Source organism: Anser cygnoides, chromosome 18 (genome assembly GCF_040182565.1).
Source record: "Anser cygnoides isolate HZ-2024a breed goose chromosome 18, Taihu_goose_T2T_genome, whole genome shotgun sequence".
Lineage (NCBI taxonomy): Eukaryota > Metazoa > Chordata > Aves > Anseriformes > Anatidae > Anser > Anser cygnoides.
Window position 1 is genome coordinate 7,294,898 of NC_089890.1, and position 26,801 is coordinate 7,321,698.

At 43.3% G+C, this 26,801-nt stretch overlaps 1 protein-coding gene across 6 annotated transcripts in view; it reads right to left on the minus strand.

Annotated features, from left to right (window-relative positions):
- MYO1C (myosin IC) overlaps positions 1-26,801 on the minus strand; it is a 55,399-nt gene that overhangs the window by 14,491 nt on the left and 14,107 nt on the right. The window contains exons 1-9 of one of the 6 annotated variants that reach the window (XM_013189856.3): positions 16,315-16,497; positions 8,459-8,518; positions 7,124-7,279; positions 6,372-6,487; positions 2,746-2,944; positions 1,740-1,820; positions 793-972; positions 488-586; positions 150-263 (exon numbers count right to left, since the gene is read on the minus strand). In XM_013189856.3, the coding sequence (XP_013045310.3) occupies positions 150-263; positions 488-586; positions 793-972; positions 1,740-1,820; positions 2,746-2,944; positions 6,372-6,487; positions 7,124-7,279; positions 8,459-8,518; positions 16,315-16,332 (1,023 nt within the window). In that variant the 5' untranslated portion in view covers positions 16,333-16,497. Of the gene's footprint in view, positions 1-149; positions 264-487; positions 587-792; positions 973-1,739; positions 1,821-2,745; positions 2,945-6,371; positions 6,488-7,123; positions 7,280-8,375; positions 8,519-16,314; positions 16,498-22,135; positions 22,160-22,736; positions 22,813-26,801 lie in introns of those variants that run through there. The other 5 variants (XM_048068017.2, XM_066979895.1, XM_013189858.3 and 2 more) reach the window with 5 other exon arrangements.

Consider the following 26,801-nt stretch of genomic DNA (forward strand, 5'->3'; position numbering starts at 1 on the left):
ATATTTGCACTGTATTTACGTCAAATAAAAGTACATTTTTGACAACTTCTAAATCATCTTCTAAAATGATATAATAGTAACAAGTTCAAAATAAGTAAACCACACTAATTCATCTTTAATGTAATATGTCTCTAACTGGCAATACTCACCCTAGCCAGATATTTAATCTGATTCTCCGTAGTGACCTGAGCATTTCCTTGCTCATCTGCAGCAAACTGCACATTCCCCAGATGCAGAACACTAGCCACGATGCTCAGCAAGTCCTACGATGGAAGCAACAGGCAGAAATCAGGAACAGATACAGAATGAAACAGCAGTGAGATTTTTGTGTTAGTTAACACACTGAGCAAACGCTCATTTTGTATTTTCTTTCACGATTTTTGCAGGGAACACATGCACTCTAAAGGCTGCATTTGGTTAGAAATAAATCAAAGCAGAAAAATTCTCAAGAGAGGGAAAATCAGCTGTGCTGTCAAACAAGTCTTACCTCCACCTCATTGTCATTGAAGCTTATAATGGACAAGGCTCTTCGCACAATCTTCCAATCATTTTTATCATTTATGGAACTGACCCTTGCACAGTGACCCTAAAAATACACAGTTTGAAATGAACAAGTATATCATTATCAAAGGTATATTACTCATGCTCAATGCACTTCTGCCATATGTTTCTTTTCATAGGAGCTATCTCAGTGTTATTTTTGAAGCAAGGGAATAAAGATATAAAGTCAACTGGGAATAAATTTGTCCTAAAATATAGCAAATATCTTAAGAATTATTAGTTAATACACACCTTTACTAAATAGTGATACTGTTGCGGGTTCTTTTCAAGGCCTAGCCTTCGCAGTAAGTCTTCTTCCCCTCCTTCTAGCAGCTGGTAGAAAATGTGGAAATTCCTCTCGCCATGATTTTGGTGCACAACTCGAGATTTCTCCAGGAGGTAGTTCAAGATGTGGCCCCCAACAGGAGCGCCCTAAATCAAACCAGATACATTGAAATAGTTTATCAACAGAGAGGAAAATATTTCTGCTTCTTTGGCAGTCTGTTCAAAGACATGCAATCACAAAATGATTGACTACGAAAGGCAGAAATCCTTTGTTACTTTGTATTACAAGATATATCATGGCGTATACACATCAATTTGAGTTTTGAAGCATACATGAAATGAGCTATCAAGTGAAAATAATACACAATTATATAGAACATGGCTACAGCATGTATTGAATGATATCCTGACTTGTGTATTCTTCCTTCTCAGAAGGGATTCAACACAAATGAAAAACAACAAAACTGTGAGTGTGGAGGAATTACGTACTGAGAAGTTTAAAGGACTACGATACATCTAGCTACTCGGTTCTTGCATTACGTTCATCTTCCTAGCGTGGGGCAGTTTGAATCAGAATTGAAACAAACACTATGTAAAGTTACTGAGGACAGAGATTATTTTCAGTCCACAGCTGACTAATGCGGAGTTAGTTTGGGAGTATCCATTTCACAGTGCACATACACCTCAGAAATAAGAGGACTTAATTTCACTCTTACTATATAGAGGGATGAGGGGAGAAAGAAAGGAAAGCGTGTTCCATAAAAACCTCTGGAACCAAACTTTGCTCCCAGACTGCTCACATGGTCAGCAAGGGAATGTGCGCTCTATGCACACATCAATACAAGAAAGCATAGGCAACAGAGATCTGTTATGACTGGGACCCGTTCTGAAGTATAAAACAGATTTGACGTTACCCTGTAATCAAACTGCACGTCCATGTATTTCCCAAATCGGCTGGAGTTATCATTCCGAAGGGTTTTCGCATTTCCGAAGGCCTGAAATGAGAAATGATTAGAGAAAAATAAATCAGTATCAAATGACGTTATTTATATACATTTTGGTGAAGATGCCAGTTGTCTACTTAAGGCCATTAAAGTTTTGGTTTGTCCTTTTTGCACGGGAAAGCAAGAAGGAAACAGATTACCACCCAAAATACTAATGATGGTCTTTATACCAAGTGCAAGTATTGCAAATGAAACATGCCCCTAAAAACAATTCCACCCTCCCAGCAAATTTATTTTAAGGCCAATTCACTGCTGACAGCATATGTCATGTCTGACAATCTTTTCAAAGCTTCCTCTTTCATCACAGCTATTTGCTTGCAGGAATCCACAGCTCTGCTCACAGCGGGCACTAACCTAACAGGCCTAGGCCTGTCAGGGTTTTCCCATTCATGGGGAGCACACCTTTTCCTGCTCTGCACAGATTTGAGTGGAACGGAAATATTAAAGGGAACTACAAAGAAAGCTCAGGACTGGACACTAGAGGACACCACAGCACTAGAAAATGCACCCACAAATGCATTTATCAGAGGGCAGAGCTGACCACAGGAGATGTGTCAACTTCTGGCTTTGCAAACTTATGCAGCACACCAGGACTCTTCCCGCTTCAAATGCCTCTCTCTCCCCTGCAGTCTGGCCACTTCTGAATTGCTCCTGGTGGACAGGAAAGGGCCAAGTGAGTTTGGCAGCAGATGACCATTTCTTTGGCTTGGAAGCACACTGGGATTCCCCTGTGTGCAGTACAAACGATCCGCCCACCCGGTGTGAACCTGTGTTCCCAGGATACACTATCCACGCTGCACAGACAGCTTAATCATGCCCAGTAGGGTCCAGCTGCCTCCACCCCCTCAGCCGGAAAATGTGAGTACTGCTGCTATGACTCAATGTCAAGCTTCAGTGCTGCAGACTCTAGAATTACCTCCAGGACAGGGTTGGATTGTAACAGGCGGTCCTTCACCGTCTCAACCTGCTGACTGGCTGGGCAGGTCACCGCGTAGTACTGCAGGATCTTCTTGGTGGCCTCCGTTTTGCCAGCCCCGCTCTCCCCGGATATCAGAATGCACTGATCCTTCCTCTCCATGCGCAGAGAACGGTACGAATTGTCTGCGATAGCGTAGCTACGGAACAACGACAACCAGGCATTAGTTTGTTTCCACAAGTGAAGGGCAGAGACTCCTCAGCTGAGACTATCCCGTAACGCAAACTCCTAGCAGAGACACCTCAAAAAGAAATGTGTGGCCATGCGTTGGATAAGAGCATATTGCTGTGAGAGATTGCTGTGAACGCTTTCAGACATCTCTGTGTACATCTTAACCACTGGGCCAAGTTTCTGCAGGGTGATAACATAAATCTAACAAGCTAAATTCCCTTAAAAACTATTCTTTTGGAAAAGGTCTGCATGTTATTTAAAGCATTTCACAGTGAATATGGAAAGCTATGAAAGGGGAAAGAGCTGAGCCATTTGCTCTCCCTGACCATTTCACCTACTCAGGTGAGAATGTTTTCTGTAAAAAAAAAGACTACTTGGTGCAGATAAACTTAATTTTCTAAATATACATGATTTCTTGACATTGGTACACAGGATAAAAAAGCTTTACATTCAGGAAATTTCTTGTTTTCCATTGATCTTTATTCTAGATTATCTTTTAAGTGATGACACAGAAGGTCACAACTGCACTTTGCTATCTGGGTGGCTCCCATTACATGGCTCCTGAATAGCCCAACCAACCTCTTGTAGCTTCTCTCAGATTATAAAAAGAACTGGATTACGCCAGAACAGACTGCTAAAACATCCAGCAGGCTGCATTAAGCAACCATCCAGCTTAGGCCAAGCACTACCCAAAACACCAGACGCCTCCTCCTGCCTGCGTACAACCAGGGTTTACTGTTGCTGTGCTTCAACTCCTGCTTCTTCCTTCATTTCTTTTTCTCTCTCTCCTATTTTCCTCCACACAGTAGACCAGACAGGTTCTTTTACCCAGAATCACACACTTTTACAACACCAGAGAGCAGGAGGATGAGTTTGACAAACATTGGTGGCAAGTGCTTATGGAAGAAGAGAGAAGAAGAAGGACCAGATGCAATGGGAGGTGATAAGAGGAAAGAGAAACATTAGCCCTTCAAAATACACTCACGTAACACCTCAGTAATAAAATCCTCAGCTGTCCTACACGTGGTTATCAAGCACATACCCTGTCTTCATACAATTCATACACTTGACATCCTTTTAATAATTATTGGGTTTTGCTTCTTCTTCTTCTACTTTTTTTTTTTTTTATTCTCGTGCTGTAAAATTAATTAAAAATGATCACACCAAAATAACAGCCATGGCCTCCTCAAGTCTATTAATACCTGGTGCTAAGGCAACACCGCTGAGCTACCTAGCAACACAACTGCACACTTACCCTACTAAATTCATCAAGTCCTTCTCTTCCCATCCAAACTCTGTCTCTGGAGTATTTTGAAAGCAAAATAGTTGAATAAATATAAATTCCATTTAAATTTTATGAACTGCCTCTGGATTGCATGTCTTTACTGAGAGAGTTTATGGTACTGGAAGCAGAACGCTAACAGTCATGCACACCACTTGCAGAATCCCCTTTACTTAAAGACGTTCACTGTCTCATTTGCAGTCACCATCTCCGAGCCCCGCGGCAGGCTATAAATAGGACAGGATGTGACACAGCACCCTGGGAAGTATGCTGCGTTTCAAGACCACAGGGCTCCATTTTCTCCTTTGAATGACTACATGTGATGCGCTTCCCAGAGAACCCTGTGCTCAGGCCAAGCTTAAACTCTTTTGACACTGTAGTAGCAAAACTTTCTAGAATCAGCTTAGAATAAGAGAAATAGCAAAAAAAGACACCCGAAATACTATAAAAGAAGAAGCAGTGAGTACCATGCTACAGATAATTTCAGTGCTCTGCAGAATATTTTAAAATGCATAAATAATCAAATGATATAATGTTTTTTAATGGGATGCTAACAACAGTTAACAAAGAACACTCTTTTTCCAGTTGGAGCAGCACTGGTGTTTGGTATCACAGCTCTCAAGGGTTTTTACTTACGAGCTGCACATTTTACAATTTCTCCTGGGACTAGTTACAACAAGGAAGAAAACAGCTTAGGAAATAATCAGCTACTTTGTGATTTAAATCATTTTGTGTAGCACTCACAGAAATTAAAGCAGAGCTGCCTAGCCCTCCACGCCACACATTAGCATTGCCATCGTGCTCAGTCCTGCGCTTACTGCACACATATAAAAAGGTAGCCACAGTCCCAACAATTTTCCAGGGAGTCACAAAGTTATCATCCCATGACAAAGGAGCCAGTAAGAGCGCCTAGATCACAAGCCAAAGTGATGAAGCCTGAGGCATGAGCTGCTACCTCTGCACCACCTCCGTTGCTTCATCAGGAACTGCCTGATGCTGATTTGAGCTACTGCTGATTACTTTTTGGGGGAAGGCCTCTCTTATTTAGGGCATCCACACATAAACAGAATGTGCTGACGCATCTCGATCAAGGGGAAAACTTAGCAGATTTGAATTCTGGGGTTTTCTGGTCTAACCATCTCTCATGTAGATCCACAAAAGAAGCCTGAAACACTGCAAAAATCACATTTTTACCCTAACAAATACAACTTCAAATATTCAGACTTTCCCAAGTAATGGCGTTTCTCTCCCCCTCTGTGCTCATAGCGCATTCTGTTTTGCTTACTCTTTTGGGTTATGTGCCAGTAATAAGAAACAATCCAAATAGTTTGCTCAAAAATAATATCATCTGCTCTTCCAAGACCTCTTGAAAAAAAAAAAAGAAAACACACACACAAAAAAAAGCCTTCAAGAAGTGCTCAGAATTTGGCCCTTGGCGCTGAAAGAAAGCATTTTTGAGCCAAACGTCCTCAGCTCCCAGTCATCTTTCTCTTTCAGTCTGACAAAAAAATTCAAATGCTTTCAAAAATAACTTTCAAACCACAAACTTTTTTTTACTTTTTTTTTTCAAATGGGAAATTGGGAATGCTCACCACGCCAGACCATGTAAATAAATACATTCCTTGTTCCAACAAGGCTCATGGTATCATAGCAACAGGGGAAATACCAGATAAATATTGGTCAGGCAGTAACAGGAGAGGTAGGAAAGAAACCACTGCACATATATACATACTCTTTCCCCTAGTTAGCGTTATGCTGAATGAGCGATGTAGCAGCAGGGGAAACTCACGATCCGGACATGCAGACCCCAAGTAACCTTGGAACAATGAACTCCTGTCCTGCCAGGGCTGGGTAAGCAGCTCTGTTCCTCCAGCCAGGAAGGAACCACCTCCCTTTCCAAATACTGCTCTTGCAAAGGCAACTCATCCTCTTTGGAGAGAGAAACAGGAATAGAAAGAGCCGTACACCACACCCTCTAAAAGATCCTTTATATCCCTATGATTTTTAGGGCATTATCTGGGACAAGTCCTATTTGCTTGCTTTCACATGACATTACTGCACACGTCGGTGTGGGAATGGCACAAACTACGCTGTTTACCCACAGGCCACTCACAGGTGAGGAGAAACTTCATAGAAGCTGACACCGCGGTATCGCTCCATGTTCTGTTTACTGTAGATTTCCAGTTCCTTGTATGGATTAACAGACACCAAAACCGAGCCAATGTACGTCTGAAAAAGAAAGCACAAAATGAAGAGGTTACATAAGGACTAGCAGCGGATTCTCTGAGAGCCCAGAGTTGCTCAGAAAGCTCCTGTGGTTGACAAGCCCTGCCTGCAGCAGGGGATGCTGCTAAGGGCCTCCAAAGAGCCAACGGTGCTGAAGAAGCGACCTCCTCATGTAGTATGACATTGCAGGAGTTACGCTAGACCCCTCATCCTTGCTGGATAAACAGCACCTACGCATGGTTTTTGTGCTTCTAACAAGCAAGAACACCGGATTATTTCTCATATACTATCCGGGATTAGGTTCGAGCCTGGGGTTGCTGAAAGTCCACCACAGAGTGAGTTCATGAAATGGAAGAACGTGGTGTGAGTAGAAAGTGGTGTAAGTTGGCTTTTCAGTGCTGGAAGGACCAGTAAATGCCAGTAGACCTCAACTGGATCACTGCAAAAGAGGCCCTTACATGCATTAACATTACCCTGTCCCAGACTAGTTCTGAGATGATCAACCATGGTCTATTCAAGCTGATACCATCGTCTCCGAATCCCTACAACTGCTGAACAAAGTATGGTATGCCTGCTGTATCAAATACCCAAATTCAGGTCACTTGTGAAGACTTTGGTTTCTGCCCCTCTGTTACTCACATAGATGAGATTCTCCTTGAAGCGCTTACGCAGATTTTCAATGAACGCTGCTTCACTGGTGAAGTTCTCCAGCAGGACAAAATCCTGCACCCCCACACGGTCGCGGGCTGTCAGAGCGCTCTCCATGGTCAAACGAACACCGTTACTCCCTGCTCCCTGCAACCAAAAGCAGAGGAAGGTTGGGACGTGTGGTTTTCTGTGCAGCTCACTGAGTCCATAAGAATGATTAACCACAATTAATCATGGACAACCTATAAATAGGAGAGGACATTAGAATAACCCTTCTACTGTTGAAAACGTTAGATCATGTATACTAACACTTTATCAGTTAGTTTATAATTGTTTTGATGGAAGACAAGCCAGCATTAGGGAAAAGTTATTGCTAAATTTCCAACCGCTTTAAGTAAATCAATTAATAAAACAAGCATTTTACATAAAGAGAATAAAAGTAGGATTTCCTTTCCCAGGCATCCTTCAGCAGGAGTGAGACTGAAAAGTGCTCTCCTCTCTGCTGTTCCTTTTCTCTCATAACGGGAAGTCATAAGGAATCTTTTATGACTAACGATGATTCATCTCATGAGCAAACGGCTTCACATTACTGACCAATTTAAAAGCTTTAGCAAGATACCCAATGGGAAATTCTGGGAAAATTCAGTAGTAACAGAAAGGGGCGCTTCGGCATCCCATGCCACTGCTATGAATTTAGACTGTGACACTAACATCTATCCCACATATCAAGCAACTTCTACTCCTGACACTCTTTTAAAGGTTACATCTTCACTGTGATGTGGTTCAGACACAGCCATCTTTGGAAAACATGGGTCTGCTGACTTCTTACTTCATTCAACCTCACATACTAAAACAGGGGGAGGAAATGTGCATGAGTGACTCAGTCACTACTTGCAGGGAAAATTTATATTAAATGCAATTAGACCCGACAGACAGACGATGTACGAGGCAACGACGACGAGAGACAATACAGAAATCAGAGACGAGATACAACGTATTAAACGATTTGCCTCACATCTGTCTGCGTTTTCTTATGGTATTCTTAAATTCTTCTTACTCTGCAAACTCCTCACAGCAGGCACCCTTCTCTTAAATCATTTCCCTAAAGCACTACTGCCTTTCAGAGGATCTCTTGTTGGGATATTCCCATCACTGGCACAAATGCCATTGGAGCTTGTTCCTGAACGGGCTCATGCAATAACAGCAACACCCAGTCACCCTCTCCTGTAGGAGTTTTACACACCAGGAATGCTGGACCGCTGTTGAAACACTGTCCTCCAGCCCGAAAACCCTGCACAATGATGTAGATGATTTTTGCTGACTCACGTTGCCAGGTAGTTCCTTTCTGCTCCTTCTCAAGATATAATAGTGGTCAGAGCACAGGGACTGATGGCGTGCAGGGAAAAAAAAATAAAAACAACCTTGGTCAGAAGAAATCTTAGCTTAAGGTTTGTTAAGTAGTAATAAAGGGAAGACTCACTGAAGTATAAATTTGGGCTCAAATAGGTGCAAATTCCCTCAGCTTGCAGTTGGTTAGACTTACCAATCATTTACAAAAGAAGTTTTGCCAAATTATGCAAGTTATAATTGGCTTCTTTCCTGAAAGCCAAATGCCTGGGCATAAGTCATTGCATGAAACTAGCAGCTTTCAAAAAGAAAAATTAGCTCCTACAAGTTGCTACTAGGAAATCCCAAATCCAGATCCACCTTAATGGCTCAAACCGTATCACAGAGAAACACCATTCTAATTTTCCTTTTTATTTTGTTTTAAGTTGGTCTCATAGTCTGGAAGGCCTGATTTGTAAGCTCTGAAAGGCCAAGTTTGGGAGAATTCTGCAGGTACTGTCATAAGTAATCCTTTTTAAACGTCCAAACCTTCCAAACCAATTCCTCCATGCCTTCAGCAAAGTGTTTTGTTAGCTTTTTTCTACCCTCTTTGTCAAGGCAAAAAGGAAAGGTGTAAGCCCTGGAGAAGAAAGGTGGTGAGATAGAGGACATCACTGGCAAAACAAACAGGGATAAACCACATACAAATAAACTCTGCCTAGGAATTAGAAGGCTTATATCATAGCCGTGTAATTCTGGAGCAGCTTTCGGACAAGGTAATGGGAACAAAGGCAGTAACGGAAGAAAATCAGTAGTTTGCAAGTGGCTGAGCTTACGAATACAGTTTTAAAACAGCTGCCTCAAAAAAATGACTGAGGAGAAACTTCCACCCTCGCACAGTTAATCCAAGTTTATATAATCCTGAAGACTTTCACAGAAAACGTCACTTAGCAGTTTCAGCAGCTCTTTCATCAGCCACTCCCTCAAGCTCGGGACAAACCGATCCCAGCTGTAGGCATCCAGCCTAAGGAAGAAGCAAATCCATCCCACTTCCAACACAGAACACTGTACTTCGGCCGCCTCCTTCGGGACAGGCATTTAAGCCTAAGAAGCTGTCAGTTTGCTCCATGCTTTTTTCCTCTCGTTGAAGTTCAACCTCTTTCAGTGAGAAGAAAATTAATACCCCAAATTTTCGGTCCATTAAAAAAAACAACTAAATGCAACTTTCCAGCAATAATTAAACATGACCAGGTTATGTTCTCCCCATGATACAGTCAGATTCTCCAGAATTTAGGCAGTGCTGTACCCTCCCAAGGCTAAGTTCAATGCAAATACAATACGTCAGTCACAAACCACGTGCTCCTCTGTGCCACCATCTGATCGTTTGCTTTATTGCTTAGGTCCAAGCCTACCACCAACTTAAAATGTCTACATTAACCATTTCACTACCATTAACTTCAACAGATGCCGTGTTGAGGGGGATAAAAATCAATTCTTTTTAAAAATGGAAATAGAACAGTCATGCAGAAGGAAGAAAGTGGACAAAGATGACACTACATTGGGAATACAGTCACAAAGATGACCGTATATTCCTACTGAATGATGAGTATGACAGTGAGGCACAACATAAAAATAACTAAAATGTTAGTTATTTTATGTTAGCAGGCAGACATCAAATCGGGTGGCTGTAAATTAATGCTAGAAAACGCTGGCTGGGAGTTAAAAGAATGTCACAGCGAAGCTAATTAACTTAAAGCAGCAACAGGACTCACTCCCTTAGCACCTTTGCAGCATGACTTGCTTTTAATAGATAGATTTATCTCTGCCAAAACACCTCTGGCTGACGTACTGCTCATTTACAACATCCTGTGGCCTGTGCTATGCAAGAGATCAGCTTGGACAATTCTGAAAGCCCTGTGGTAGGGAGCAAGTATTCCAGGTAATTAGGAGAATATAGGCTGTGAGGGCTTGACTGGGGCTTTCTTTGTGAAAATCAGTTTTCCTAAAAGAGCACAGAGGGAGCCGAGCCGCTCTCACAGTGAGAACGCAGGCAAAAGGGGCTGCCCCACCTGCCCTCTGTGCAACTGGCTCTAGCACTTGTGCAATATGCTAGACTGGAAATCTGACCAAAAATAACATCAACGCAGATTTTTTGTAAATTATTTTAGTCTAGGTCATTTTCCCACTCTAGCTCCACATGTAATCACTCACACAGCTGACAGGAGGAAGCATTTCAGCAGCAGGGCCAGTTTAGGCCATTTTCATCTGCTTGTGAAACTATCTGAGAGGCAAGTTACAGCCTAACGGCTCACCACCACCAAAAGGAGAGCATCCCCTCCTTTGGATTTTGCCTTCGTGGCACGTGTTAACGCAAGCGATTACCTGCCTCTGAGCTGAAGCGATGAAAACCAATACAACAATAAACCATAAACCTGCAAAACAATAAGCAGATGAAAAGAACCTGGCAGTTTTCTGTCAACTCCTGAGCTGAATCATCTTACCCTGGGATCAGGTGAGTGTCAGACTCAGGGCAAGAAGGAAAGGGAGCACAGATGCCCGACAGTAACATGTAGCTAGGTCACCTCAGCCACACATATCCTCACCCTGCCTACAGGACTCAAAAGAAGGACGAGGCTAAGGATCCCTGCCTTTGTGGGATATACCATGGTAATGCCTTACCTTGGGCCTCTCACACCCAGCATGGGCTGCAAGCAGGGAACTGCAAAAATCTGAGCAATCTCCACCTGATCTTGGTGCCTGTTGGTGCCTGTGGGCTTAGGAGTGCCGCTGCCTTCTCTTTCAAACTCATCTTTCCTCCCTAAAATCACCATCCTAATGGTCACTCCTGCTCGGGAGAACACAAGCTGACCGTGGCCACTGCATTTCTTGAGCCCATCCCGAGGTACAGCTCCAAGGGACTCATTCCCACACTATTTTAACCCACTCCTTGCTTTTAATCTCTTCTCCAGAGCTGTCAGCACAACAGTGGCTCGCTGCCAGGAAAGGAAAAGCCGTCACTCCTGAATGGTGGGACCGAGCCAGTGCAATTACCAAAGCAGTGCTACTTCCACATGCCTTTTTCTTCCGTGTGATTACATTTTGGGAGAGACTTTCAGCTGGTGTGAATTGGTGCTGCTCAATGCAGCCTGCAGAGCCAGGTTTATTTTGGCTGATGTTCCAGCCTTTCTTTGTATTCATGCAACAGAGTCAACAAGACCAGAAAATACCCTTATGAACGGCTCCTAGGAGTACAAAAGTTACTGAGTTTGTAAATCCTGACACAGTATTGCGAAGGTGTAAACAAATATTTTACTTTTAAACTGTGCGAAGTGCCAAAAGCATGATAAAGACTTTCCTCTGCTCAGGACTTGGAGATCCAATACACCTCGAAAACAAAACCCAAGGCTTTCTGAACTCCGCACAACAAGTTCCAAAGCACTTGAGTCACTCAGTCAGTCTGAGCACATCTGGGGAATTTTTCTTTTGTGAAGGAAGAAGAGAGAGGGCAACTCTTTGCCACCAGCACAGGAGCCCAGGGCCGACATGAACTGAGCAAGTAACTCCCACCACTGCTTTGTTCACGAGCTGGTCCACGGCTGTGCAATAGACAATATCCCAACATGTGTGTAGGAAGGAGTCTTTTATACCAAAATTTCCTAGCCTTGATTCCCAGAGGGGTAACTGAGTGGTCAGTATTGACACAGCAATTCCAGACACACAAGTGCTGCTGACTTCTTCCTGGAGCATCCCTGAGCGACGCGTGCGAAAACACCTGGAGCTCTCAAAGCGAATGGTCTTACATGGAGCAGGGAAGCTTTATCATCACCTGATTTAGAAAGAAAAGTCGCACAACAAAAATGAGAGTTCTGCTTCTAAATCTATAAAGTACGTTTGTAATATTTTCCTCTGATGATGCATTGTCACAAACGAGCTCGCATCCATTCAGCAGAGCAGAAGACTTGTGGTACGCTGACTGCAGGAAGCTGGTGCCACATGGAAAGAGTCAGGCATCTTTTATCTCGGTATCAAGAGAAAGATGATTGATCTGCAGGTTCCAGAAATAGTTACAAAGCCGGGAACGGAAGAACTGGCAAGGACCAAATGCGAGTGGGAGGGGAAATTCAGATTAGATTCTAGAGGACAATAAGAAGTTCAAACCAATAACGAACTTCTTGTGGAGAGGTGGCAGTTAAAGCACATTTGTCTCCTGGGTTGTGTAACATTCTTCAGTGTCATGCCAAAGCTGCAGGAAGGAAAATAAAATTCTCCAATTTCTACTCTACTCTACAGCCTGGGAAAGGGTTTGGACAGGGCATGGGCTAGACTGCAGAGCAGACAAAAATCAACTATTTTATCCAGGGCCTCAATTCCTGAGGTGCGGAATGGAATAGCTTTTCCTTCCTTTTATGTTGAGAAAGCAGTAATGAAAGCAGCTAAGGTGGATCTGAACTAAGGGATCTTAGTCAAGCACTTGCTGCCTGCTAGTGAAACCCCAACAGATCGAAGTGCAGCCACTTGGTGCTCTCCAACCTTTTGCCACCCTGAAAATCAGCCACGCATTTCGGACACACAACACTCTGTTAGTCAACAGCTGGGGTGGAGAGAGGGTTCCCTGACAGACAGCCCCATGGCTCATGTAAAAATCCTCTTCAAACAAACACGTGGATTTGCCTGCCCTTTCTGAAGCTACCTGAGCTCAAGCAAGAATTTATATGGGACACATCTCATGTATTGGGCTTGTTTAATAATCAAACATTCTTTTTTTTTTTTGGAATCCCAATGACGAGTGCCATATTTCCCACGAAGTGGTAAGCTGTTTGGAGCAGGCAACTTGAGACAAATCAGGATGCTCAGACTGAATGAGATCAAGAACAGATAAAAACTCTGAGGACATGGACTAGTAGAGAAAAAGGGAACAACTTTGCAAAGAAGTTACCATGTCAGCTGCTGCCACTCAAGGACCATTTATAGCAGAACGATTTTTTTGATTCTGGCTTCTTTCAGAGCACTCCATCACCAACAAAGGAATGTCTGGAGTCAGGGAGCACTTTGCCTGTGCTAGAAACATGGTTCTCCCTCTCTGATACTTCCCTCCTGATCCTAAAACACATATTGAACGGATTTAACTATAGAATACACTATTCCAAAATGATATTAAGGAGAGACAAGTGCCACTTCCTTGACTAGTTCCTGTATTTATTTTGAAGTCTTCCATATTTTATGTAGAGACAAGCTGGAATACATTAAAACATAAAATAATCAGAAATATAGGGGAAGCAAGCTTATTTTGCTCTTGCAAAGATTTGGTCTTACATCTGTTAGCAAACTGCCTAGAAGGTAGTTATCCCTAAGTTCTGTCTCCCCCAGTTTCCAAGCTACAGAGCCATTTAATCTCCCACCCTGAAATGAAAGCAGAATGGGAAATGCGAGCAATGTAATCACACTGTCTGTATATTTTAAGTATCTATTAAATGCATGTAGGTCATGGGGAGTTAAAACTGTGAGAGCAAAAATTTAATCTTTGAAAAATAATAACGCAGGGTGTGGATGTTGCTGCAGTTAATTATTGCTCTTAATATATTAATCAATGACATTTGACACTTGCAATATTTAGAATAGTAAGAATCTATCTAAGGAGCTCATATGTAAATTAGAAATGCAAATAATGATGGACCATAAAGCAAAGGAAGCCATGGAGATTTGCATGGGAAGCAGGTAATATTGTTTGTTGCGTGATTATATTTATATTATATTTTAATTATATTTTATATAATTATATTTTCTGGATGATACTCTTTTTTTTGGCGGGGGGGTGGGGTTAGGAAAAAGAGAATCAATTGTTAGTGAAAAGACAAAAGCAATTTTAAGAACTGATCTGAAGGAAAGAAAAACTGTTCACCCCTCAGAAGGGATGCTGATATTTCAATAAACAAGCTCAATATAAAATAGCAAGAAAAATGAATGAGGCAAACCAGAAAAATCACAAAGGCTAGAGAAGTGAATACACTGAATTTCTGTATTTAGGGAGCTGACGTTTTTGCTCCTGACCAGGTGGCACAAGCTGCTGGTAGCTCAGAGATGCTGCTGATAGCAGCACACCTAGCAGTACCACCTGCGAGCTCAGGCCTGTGCATCCTACAGCAGCCGCAGAAGACAAACAGATGACAAACGTCAAGAACCAAAATTCGGATCTCTGCCTTCCCACAACACTTTCAGCTCAGTTTTGCCTTGACTTAGCTCAGACAGAGCAGGTGAGAGGGGAGCAGAAGCTCAAACCCTGGCCTTCAGATGGCAAGGACTGGCTTCCCTCGCCTCCCAGCTCGCAGCGATGGGGTGCTGCCCCCGTGGCCCCACTCCTTGTTCTTTTTCTAACCGCTGCTGCAGTCCCCTCTAAGCGCGCACATCCTTGCATCTCGCTACCAACACGGCGTGACTCACACTGTTATTCTTGCTGCGCTCTGCCCTTCCCCGCACTAGACGTTCCCGGTTCCCACCTTCTGCGCTGGATTCCACACACCCCACACAGCCATTTCAGACCATTAAGGCTTGCAAAGATAGTAAAACTTTCCAAACAGCAGGCGCACTCCAGTGCATTCCCGGTGCACGAGAAGGGCACTTCCACACCCACATGTTCTCTCGGAGAATATCAACCACCACCCTAGACAACATCGCTGCTATCACGCTCGCATGTATTGCACCTAAAATGCCTTTTTCTATATCCACTGCTGGACACAGGTTTGCTGGCTCCTCCATGCCAGGAGAAATCCAAATACCCTGCTGTTGGAAGTAGCTTGGCAGGTCCTCCGCGAGCTCTGTGCTTCCCTTTGTCTCCACGACTGCTTCTCAGGCAGCGGTCAACACTAAACTATTTGGGAAAAGATGCAAGGATTTCTAGATTGAGCAGGGATGGGACACCCTGGTTCAACAGTTAGAGAGTTGTTTAAACCTCGAGACGGGTCGTTTTCAAACTTTCTCTTCCTAAATTTAGTGACTTTACCAATTAAAGCTTTGGACATTCTTACCCAGCCCAAACGCCGCATACGGTCTTTTTTTATAACGTTCCCTCATTCTTGACCTCGACATCTTCCCCTGGCAGTGAATTCTGTGGCACAGCTATGCGTTGCATGAAAATAATCTGTACATCTATCTGACAGCTTTAACTTAGCTGAACGTCCCTCTTCCTGTGTCACACCACAGAGAACAGAAGCTCACGGTCTGCCCTCACTGTCGCAGTATTGTGTACGTCGTTTTTTCTCCTCTCTTATTCATCTTTTTCCAAGCAACGATCCTAATCCTCTCAAGCTTTTGCCACACGCTCCTTTTTCTAAGCTCTCGGTAGTTCTGCAATGCAGTACACAGACCCGGGCTTCCTGGTTGCTGCTAAAACATGGACAAAGTTTTGCTGAAGTAAATACACCCTGGAGGAACTGAGTGGCAATGAGTCCTTAAGCAGGTATTTCCTGCCCTTCTCTGGGGTGAGAGTACAGAGAAAGAAGCCGGGTGTCCCTGGGTAGGACACAACCTGTGCCCACCACCCTCAGGGTCCGTTCATGCCCCTTCCACCCAAGCGAAAGCTCCACCCTTTCTTCTCCCCTGGAGCAGCGCGCCGCTCGCCCCCCTCTCTTCCCACTTTCTGAACTCCCACCTTGGCTTCCACCTCCAAACATCTGTCTCCTGCTGTTTTTTTCCCCCTATTTCAACCACTTTCGCGTAACTTTCCGACTGAAGCGCCTTTCACAAAGCCGGCACAAACATTTCATTTTCCTGCTGAAACCCTGGAACCTTTATTTCCCTTCTTCTGACTAGGTACGCATCTCAAAACTGCAAAAATATCAGAAGAGTTCAATAAAGCTTACCGCGCCTCTGAACTTCATTTCTGCCTCCTTCCAGCTCTCACAGCACTTTCAGAGACTTGGTTTACGCTGCGGCATAAAGCAGGAATCTGAGGACAAGTTCTCTCTTCTGTCAGTTGCCTTATTTTTTTTTCCCTTTTTTTTTTTTTATGACATTTCAGTGCAGTCAGAACTCCCTCCCTCCCACCAGCTCCTACTGGAGCATCCTGGAGAGGGCGTTTTACAAGGAAAGGGAGGGGAACTCTCCTCCCCTCCCAAAGAGGAGGCACACACGGGCACAGACCATGAGAGGCAGTCCAAGAGGAAAGAAGTCAGCTGCAGCCTGCAGGCACAGTCCCCACTGCCCAACGACGGGAAAAACGGAAAGTAATCACAGACGATGGAAAAACTGGTGCAGAGCCCAAGAGAAAACCACAGCAAACAGGACAGGAAGCCGTATGCCCCGCTACGGGAAATCTGTGCGCTGGAACAGCAGCAGCAGCATCAAGAGGGCTCCCCTAATCCTCTCCAAACTCACCCCAACCACAGCAAAATCTCCCGGGCTTATAATCACACTTGTGATCGTTCTCGCTGCAAATCAAAGGACCACAAAAAGTCCTGGGGTAAGACAGTTTGCCCGTCCTTGCAAGGACTTAGTGTATTTGCTCAGCAATATTTTATTCCCGAAACATTTTGAGACACCCACCTTCGAAATAGCCCCTCTGCACGGAGGTCCTCGAGGCCCTTAGCACAAAATAACCGGCCCTACCCCGTACAACCCCTCCTTACAGGCCTTACAATCACAAGGAGCACGTTTACCTGTCTCAGAGGCCACCGGGGTTTGGTCTCACATAAGATATCAATGGCCACAGCTACCCCAAGGCTGTGAAACCCCCCAGCATCCAGAGCTAAGGGCAGTTTGACAAAAACGTGCACACAGCCTTTGCATGTGCTTTAGGTGGAAAGTGAAAGGACAAGAGGCAATAGACACAAGCTTGGAGGTAGGGAAATTCCAGTGAGATATTATGAAATAATTATATTACTTTTCACAATAAGAGCTGTCAAATACTGGAATAGGGGCCCAAAAAAATTGTGAAACGCCATCCTTGGAAATACTCGAGACTCAACCAGACGAGGCCTCAGCAACCTGATCTAAACTGGCCCTGCTTCGAAGCAGGGTTGCAGGGACCCGCAGGTCCCTTCCAACTTAAACTATCCAATTATTCAGTTATTTCGCTCCTCGATGGCCTAAGCTTTGTGCCTATCCTGAAAGGCATTTCAGGTACAGCCAGCGAAGCCAGAGAGCTGTTACAGATAGCACGCTACCCTGGCGCAGGGCCCAGCCGAGCACAGCACCTGTCAGGTATTGCAGGTCACAAGCAGTTCACATGCGAGCGCACAAAGCTGCTGCCTGCCAGCTGCGCTGGAGATCAGACAGACCCCTGCAGGAGGCGACTTCTGCCCTCAGCCACGTGAACTGCCATTTCCAAGCATCCGAAAAAATTAGTCATCCATTTGATCTGACTCGTGGCAGCTTGAAGAAGAGGATGGGTTTCTGTCTGTAAGTCTCGCAACGCAGATATGACAACCTGCACAAGGCGTATTGCCACCCATTCCTCCCTTATACCACCCTTAACAGCCCCCTCTCTTCAAATGTTCTGTGATATGGGACTCTACAATTAGCCAGGAGCTACAAATTCAACATGTGTTTATCCAGAGTGTATAAGGCACTGCCCGCACACAAGGCAAAACACCTACCTTGCATCTGCAGTCCGGAGGTCTCCAACTTAGCGTAACATTATAAACTCATCAGCTGAATTTTCAAATGTCACTTGCGCTAAATGCTTACATCTGCACAGAGAAAACATCTACACGTAGATTTATCCTAAAGCTCAACTTTACCCTTCCTGTAACAGAATTTGGAAAGTATGCGTTTTGATAACTTAAAAAAATAAAACATGATATATAATAAAAAATATAACCATGATAGAAGCCTTCCCCACTAAAAAGAAAAGAAATAATATCCTCCAAATTAGTCACATGCTGAGGGAAGTGTGTTGTTCGGTTTGTCACCTCTGTTCACATCCGTGCAGTAGTGAACCAGTGATGACAGCTGGTATTCAGTGTGACAACGACTTCAGTGTGATACCTGCATCTCAGGAGTATTTGAGCTGGTGCAAGAGAGAGGCTGCAGTCTCCTCTTTTCAGAAGACAATAAGCTGCAAGAAAGATTATATTCCCATTGATTTTGATACGATTTCTACGAATATTAGGGCTTGAGTTTAGATCGGGCTTTGTCATGGTGATAGAATAAAAGAAGAAAGCCGAAAGGAATGGATTTCCTTTCTCTAAAGACTCTTTGGTCCCTAGGTGTGTAGGTCTCAGATCGGATGTGGCTGCAGGACCCCAGGCAGCATGAGGCACTACTGAATAAGCCTAACTTCACTTACCTGCCCAGAACCAACATTACAAGCATCTCGGCTGCTGGATTGCACTCACAGACATCCACAGAGCAGTCACCACCCATACTCTGCAGCACCAAAAGGCAGGTTCTCTAAGCATTGAGCAAGCAGAGCCATGAAATCATTCCCAAGCCCGACTGCTGCTGTTTCACGACCAGCACTATCTGGAGCCAGCTCTGCCTGTAGGGTTTCAGTTTTTAACTTACCAAATTCTATTACAGTAAGGGTAAAGCCAAGCTTTAAAATGAAAATACATAAAGCGAAAAGCTAAAAAGTTTTGAAGTAAATCAAGTAAAGTAAAACAGGGCCATGCGTGGCCACTGCTCAATAGGAGGCTATTTAAAACCCAAGAAATGAAGCCGATGTCAGTGGTTCAGTGCAGCACTGCTCTCTAATTAGCTCTGACCCAAGGCCCCAGCACTGATCTCAGAGATCCTGCGCTGTGGTAGATGTCATTCGTCAGATGAGGAAGGTGCCAGCAGTTACAAGGACTTGTGATGAAGCCGGTATAACACCTTCTGAAGAGCTGCAGTGCCACCAGCTCTTCTGCCCTAATTAGATTCCAGTCTGAAAAATAACTCGTAGCACCTCTCAATCCCTGCACAACTCTAATTGCCGTGATTTTTATTTGCTTCTGATCGTCAACAAACTGAGGAGTTACGTGAATTGTTAACGGAAGCAGCCGGAGGACACGTTTCAAAGGTGGGTTTAGTGTTGGCCTGCTTTGGAGCATTTATTTAGAGCTTTCATTTCATTGAAAGAAATAAACAATAATCCAAAACCCTGCTCAGTGCAGGTGCACAGGTTAAGATCAAAGGTAATCTAAGCTTTACTTCCCAAACTGAGCCACATCAGCCGTTACTGAATCACAACAGCAAGCCCTGAGCCAGGAGTTTTCCACCTATAATTAGAAATGTAGCCCGGCAGCTCTAAATCTTCAGGAGGAGAATGTCAGCTCTCCATTATCATTCCTCTAATCAGTCTAGTCTAGCCAAGCAACACAGAGGTCAGTAAAATTCATGTTTCAATTTTAAGTTATGTACCAGCATGGAGTTATCTTCACACTAGCAATTTCACCTTCCCCACTGTCTCCGCTTCCTAGCGATCCTTCTCAGAACACATCTTAAGCCTGAAAATGCCACCTAAGAGCAGAATAAACAAGTATATTCAGAAGTACATTTTTACACATTTCCCTTGGCTTTTTTTTTGTTTTTAATGCAGCAGAACCTGCATTATTTATACATTTTATTTTTCTCTAACCAAACTACCACCCAACTGTTGTTGGGTAAAACGCTCCTGCTTGTGGGTTAGCCTAAATTAGGAGGGAACAAATATTTGGAAAGCAGAGATAACTACCATAATTTTGATTTATAAGATCTTGATGCTATTAAGGTGATAAAACCAGGCTCTTCCTTTCCAGTAATAGAGAGCCCAGCCCTTGTCTGATTTCTGCTGAGGATGGCTAGCTAGCTCTGTGTCCCTACTACAGGCACAGAGGGATGAATCAAGTTTTCCAGGCCTCACCAGTTAGAAGTGACTCATAGAAACCCTGGATCAGAGCACTGGGATTGCTCTGCTCGATGCTGATAAGCAGCTGATTCCCTGCATACAATTTCACATTCAAAGCAAGGGGACTGGAAGCCTTTCCTGTCAGCCCTGCTCCGACAGGCTCCCGGAGCACTGCGTGACTTGCTACGTTACACCCGCGAGCAGTGCTCTCCTGAAAAAGAGTTTGGCCCCGTGAAACTGGAAGCAAGCAAACCACAGTCTGTGCCCGTGCTGTGCAGATTCTACCACACAAGATAAATCTGGAGGTAAGAGATTCGGGCTTTGGTTTATGCTATTCAGAAGACAATGTGGATCACATCTACATTAGTCCAAAAACAAAGGATCAAGTTCATCTATAAATGCATAGATATGTATTTTAAATAATATTCATTATTTCTGCCTTGCAAAAGAACTGCAGAATAACACACATTCCATAATTAGAAAGTACTTGGCAAAGACACCATGGGAAACAAACCACCCTAAACAGGCCAGGAATTTGAGAGACTCCCTCTTGCAGGTCAGAGGAAAGTATTTTGCAAAAAATAGAAATTTCTTTAACCTACCACGTGTGTCCTGCTGTCCACATTATACTGATTGAAAAACTGATTAAAACGCCTCACATTTTTAAGACACCCTATCGCAGAAACTGGAGGTTCTGAGAGACATCTGGCCCATTGCTTAGGAAAAAAGCTGTGTTCCAGCAGAGGACAAACGTCTGACCGCACAACATCTGAATAAATCAACGCCCTGCCAAAGAAGCAACATTAAATATTGTAACAGGCTTGATAACAAGGCAGAATCTCTTCCCCATACTGTTAGTTCTGCTAACAATTGCCTGGTTTCTACCCCCTTTTGTTTGTACTGATGCACCTCTCCCTTCCCCATGCAGCGTGACCAGATGTCCCCAAAACAAGAAGTTAGCAAAAGAAACCTGGACGTAGGACATTGGACCCTGGAGACACAGCATTCCTGGGCAGTTATGAAACTGCAGAGCCACGAAGGTTAAATCGGCAGCCTGTTGTACTCACTAAAGAGGTGTCTCTAGATTGCAGAGTTCCTTAATTTTACCACGAACTTGATGACATCACCACTTCTCTGAATCCTTGAGTTCTGTGTGAATGTGTTTGCACTGCTGTAGACAAAAGCTTAAAAATATGATAGGTGTGGCCAAAAGGGTTCAAAACCCAGAAGACAAAGAATATTTAAATTATTATTTTGGATTCTAATTTATGCTTTGTAATGCCTAAAACTGTCAATACTGGTTTTGTTTGTTTCAAGGAAGCTTCAACAGTGAGAACACTGAACTTCTCTTCTTCCCAAGCTCAGTCTTTCAGAAATAAACAAGAATAATACAAAAAGCTGGAATATTACAGAAAATTAAGATGCTCTCCTTGGACTCCTACACTTTCGCTGTAAGTGCTATTCACTGTTTCGATACCTCTGACGATAACACATTTGAAAAACGGCAGATTAAAAGCCCATATGCAGCACTCGTATTTAGGTATGGCTCCTGCACACACACAATAATTCAGGGTCTATGACGCGAGTGAAAACAGAAACTGGGTTAATGCAACAAATTACGATAATTTTTCCTTGTTGTTGTTCTCTGCTGAACCAACGAAACAGAAATGGATGACCGGCTTTGACAGTGACCATCAGAACAAAGTCCTACCTCATAATTACCAGATGCCCTTAATATGATGCCAGTTGGTCTCATGCATGTGGACACTCTCACCGCGTCGCGCTCGCATGTTGCCCTGTGCAAGGCTTTGTTGGGTGCTCTACAGGACTGCAAGGCAGTCGTTACTTTAGCTGATTTTACAAACGCAACTTACCCATTCTGAATCCAGCAGTAATTGTTGAACTAACTTCAATAGCAAAGAGTTTCAAAACAACAGTTAATTCAGTTTGATTGCTTTGCCCTTGCTTTGATACAATAATTTTAAGCGGCTCCCCTGCAGAGTCCGTGGCAAGAACAAGAAGAGCCGTTTTGACGGAGCTGTTAATACAAACAGCCTGACTCAGTTCAGCTGATGTGCATTCCTCACAACTGACTTTCTAAACAGTCACTCCCAGTGGCAGGACCTACATCTTCCTTTTAAGGGGAAAAAATGTTTTCACAGGAAAAATTAAGTGTTCAAAGCCTTTACATATCTCTGTGCTTCAGTGACCAATCTCTCCTTTAAAAATACCTCCTTGTTGCACACTCAACAAAAACAACTCCCTCCTTAGCATAAAATTGTTCCTCTTTTTAACCACAGCCATTAGCTTTTTACAGATACGCTGGTAGATCCAGGTAAAACATCATATTATATTATTTTTTACACGAGCCAACATAGAAAAAAAAAAGAAAAAGAAAAAGCAGTTTTCCAAGGCATTAGGAAGACTCATTTTGAGAGACAGAAAAATGGCTGAGAAAGAACAAGCAAAACTTACAGGCTGCAGACAACGCTTTACAGCTCACACTGGTGACTGACAGTTCCTATTCCTTCAAATTTCTTTTTCTGCATTTCTGAAAAGAGTTTTAGTGTTAGAAAGGGATTAAGATTGGAAAGCATAACAAAAATTTCTTTTTCTACCGACACTAGATAAGAGAAGAGTGAACAGTGCTGCTTTGCCTGCATGTTAGAAGAAGGAAACAGGATTTCCCTCTGCTACTCCCTGAACAAGGTCCCAAGGAAATGTTTCTAATAATAGGAAATTACTATATAAGGCCAGATCAGCACTAAACTGTTTGCAGTCTGGAAAAGAAGAACATACAAGCGTACTGAGCAGGGACACAGCTGGCAGAGCAGGGCTCTTCACACGTCAGTATTCTCCAGGAAGGCAGCAAGCAGTAACCTAAGGCTCCCCTCCGCAGAGATGGGCAGTATTTAACCTGTGACTCCTCTCTCCCGAGCAGAAAGGGGCCTCTCCCACAGCCTGAAACAGAAAACTAAGTGTACGAATTAGAGCTGCTACACCCTTTTTATATCACACCCCTGCTTTTCTTCATGTGAGGAAAAGGACAGACGGAAAAGACTTTGAAATCTGTAAAGTAACACCTGTAAAGCAGGGCTGAGCACATCTCTGATACAGAAGGGGCAGGAAAAGACAGGGCCTATCCTAACACTTGATGTGGCCACCAGTAATGCAGAAGAGGACAATAGATCCACGGAGCATAAGTTTGCTGCCCCATTATATGAACTTGTCAGCTCTCTTGTTCATTTTGTGTTAAACTGTAAAGGTATTGCACACCTGTGGAAGGAGCCATTTAATTTATTTTAATTTTCAAAGCGTTCCCATATAACTGTATCCTTTAATATCTTACAGGCCAACAGTTTCAGCAACAAACAGTTGTAGATAACTACAAGCCACGCACATACATCTCAGCAAAACTATCGGACTCACTTCTGCGTAGAGTTGTAATTGTAGCACCAACGCCCGCTTCTGTCACTTGAACAGATACAAAACCTGCAAGCCCAGTTAAAAAGTTTTTCCTCCTTATAAAAATGAAAGGGAGTTCCTACAACAAAGCTCGGAAAGACCTGAATTGGATAAAGTGATATAACACGAACATTTCCCTGTGCTCCCCAATGAGGGGTCTCTCTCCCTGTTTTGTCTTTGGGTAAGGCCAGAAGCTCTCAGCTCCCAGCTCAGAGAAGCAACCTGAGCATCCACAGTGTGACACAGCCCCTGAGCTGCCGTGGAAATGAGTACAATGCATGTTCCCAGACAGGTTTATCCCCCAGACTTCTTTTCTGTCAGGAACAGATGTTTGCGACAATATGGATAAGTAATTTTGTACCTGTAGGCCTGCTACCTCCTACTTCTCTCCTGTCTACAAATGCAGCCCCTGCAGATTTGTGCAGCTTCTAGGGGAACGTGGAGCCAAATCCCTGCCAAGATTTTCAATGTATTAGCTGATACGACCCCCTTGAGCTGAAAGGGACAGTTTGCTGCAGCAAAGTTAGGCTGAGCACCTTAAAAAAAAAAAGAAAGCAAGGCTACCCTTATGAAGAACTCTGCTGAGAAAGTAAGACGAGTTCTGACAGCAGGAGCACTATTCCACATCGCGACATCGGGAGCTTTGCAGTCCTGGTGAGAACAAGCTGAGATTTACAGTCTCTACGCTGTTACAGAGGATTGCTCCAGTGTAACCAGGCTCTCGGGTACATTCTTCACCAGTTGCTCACACCTTGCCCTCGTCCCCATGCTACCTGGCCAGAAAAGGGTGTATTAAAGTTTCCAGGGCATATAGCAATTCTGTCCCAAGAGGTCGTTTCATATTTGACTTATATTTAGGGACATCTTGGTTTCTGAAGACTTTTAAACTGACCTTTAGTTTTGTGTCCTGTTAAATACTTCACATTCTTGCCTGCATGGCAAGGGGGGAAACCAAGAGTTGGCAAAAGGCAGGTTTTTTTTTTCAGAACTGGTGCTTATGACTTTTAGAGAAAATGAACTACAAAACTGTAAGTTTCAGATTAAATAACCTTATGCCTCTTTTCTGGTATTTGAAAGTTAATTTTGGAAAACAAGAACATTTTGGGAATTAGCTTTCTGTGCATCTAACTCCGTACAAAGTCTCATCTTTAAGTCTGGACCCTAACACTGTTGTTTTCTCTACTTATTTTTGGTACAAAGTCACAGGATACAGTCAGTAACTTGTTCGTTCAGTTTCAAAAAGTCTGCTCCAGGAGAAACAAGATATTTGAAGCTTTTCCTTTTGGTAAGGTCTGAATAAAGCTATTGTTGAATTCCTAGTCTGGTGTCAAAACCGTAACTTCTCTGCGACGCAGAAACTGGAGCACAGGTAAATCTTGATTATATTAAGATTCCGGTGTCACAAAAGTAAAGGTGAAATAGCTGAAAGTTTCCTGAAAAGCACGGGAGAGGGAATCACATATGGAATATACTGCCTGATTTTTATTTTTTACTAAAATAACTTGTAGGTGAACAATGCCCCAGCAACTACTCTTACTCCCCACTCCTGCTAGCGTAATAACAAAATGCCTGGTATGTAAAGTTTATCGTAGTGACAGGATTTATACATCAGCATAATTTGTGCCTCAAGTTTAGGGAAACGTTGATGTAAGCACTTTCATATTGGTACAATTGCATCTGTCATAGGTTTGTTCCACGTAACATCTATAGTTTCCTTAAAAAAACAAAACAAAACCACTCCAATTTGCAAGTATTCTGTGACATTTCATTCTGACACCAGAAGCAGGTGAAACCTGAGAGAAACAACATTCTTATTTTCCTTCTGGGTGTGACTCTTTAGATGAAAACCTAGCAATGCTGTGAGCAAACTACGAACTACCAAGCGGAGCCAAGTTCCACGAGCCCAGAAAAAGGGCACATTCAATCCTGCAGACATTCAAACAAGTGGAGTAGTTTTTAATTTGATGATTTATAAGCGCAGAGTTTACAGGCACAATTTGTACTTCCACCACTTTTTTCCCTCTGTCCCAAACTGACTTTGCTGGCCTAAGATAGGCGGTTATTTTGGGATAGTGAAAGCATTAAAGTTCCAATAAGACTATTAGGAACACATATGGTACAGAACTTCTTTCATACCCTTCTTTGTAAGGGAACAAAAAGCATTTGGCATTTGCTGTGATGGCATAAGTCCCCTACGAAAAGTTTGAGGAAAGTTTTAACAACAGTCTGGAGTAAAACTAGATTAGGAACCCAAAATAAGAGTCTCCACTGATCTGTAGAAATTCCAGATTATGCTAAAAGAAACGGCCTAAGCAGTTTCCAAAAGCAGACGAAAGAAAAGTAGACACACAGTGCAGACTGGCTATCTGGCAGGGTGTCAGATTTGAGGCCTGGCAGCTAGCGGGAGCACGTGGGCAGATGATATTGCAGCTGGCTTATGTCTGAACTGCTTCCCTTTACCCCGTCTCTTCTGTTGCTTCTGAAAAGAAGGGGAAAAGCCACCAGATGAAGGGTATTGTCTGAAGTAATCTTCTTCTGGCCAGTCTGACAGTACCCCAAGGCTTCCACTGGTCTTTAATGTTTTTGTGAATTGCAAACACTTTTATCCTAAACCAGGTATATCTTCACTTAGTAGCAAATAGGGAATGATGAGTTGCCATCATCTTGGCAAAAGTATCCCAGGATGCCTGGAAAACACAGACATCATTTCATTTCGGAAGGATATCCTGCATCCATTGGCATTAGCTTGTACCCATCAAATGATCCAGAATATTGTTTTCCAAGCTTTTAGAAGTTTATACTCCTATTGAATCAAAGCGCTGACAAATCCAAGATTTTTTTGAACAAACTAAGTAACTCACATGGACGTTAAAGAGAAGAATCATTGGCTTGCAGCTTAGAAGTACGGGGAATATCTCATCTCCATGACATGGTTTCAACTCTGCCCGCACTGGAGGGCTCCCCTATCCTGCTCAAAGCATTTCCAAGAGTTTCTGCTTTATCAAGGACATAGATTTAATCAAAACCAAAATACACAATAAAGAATAATGGGGGGGTGGGGGGCTATTCCTTTGC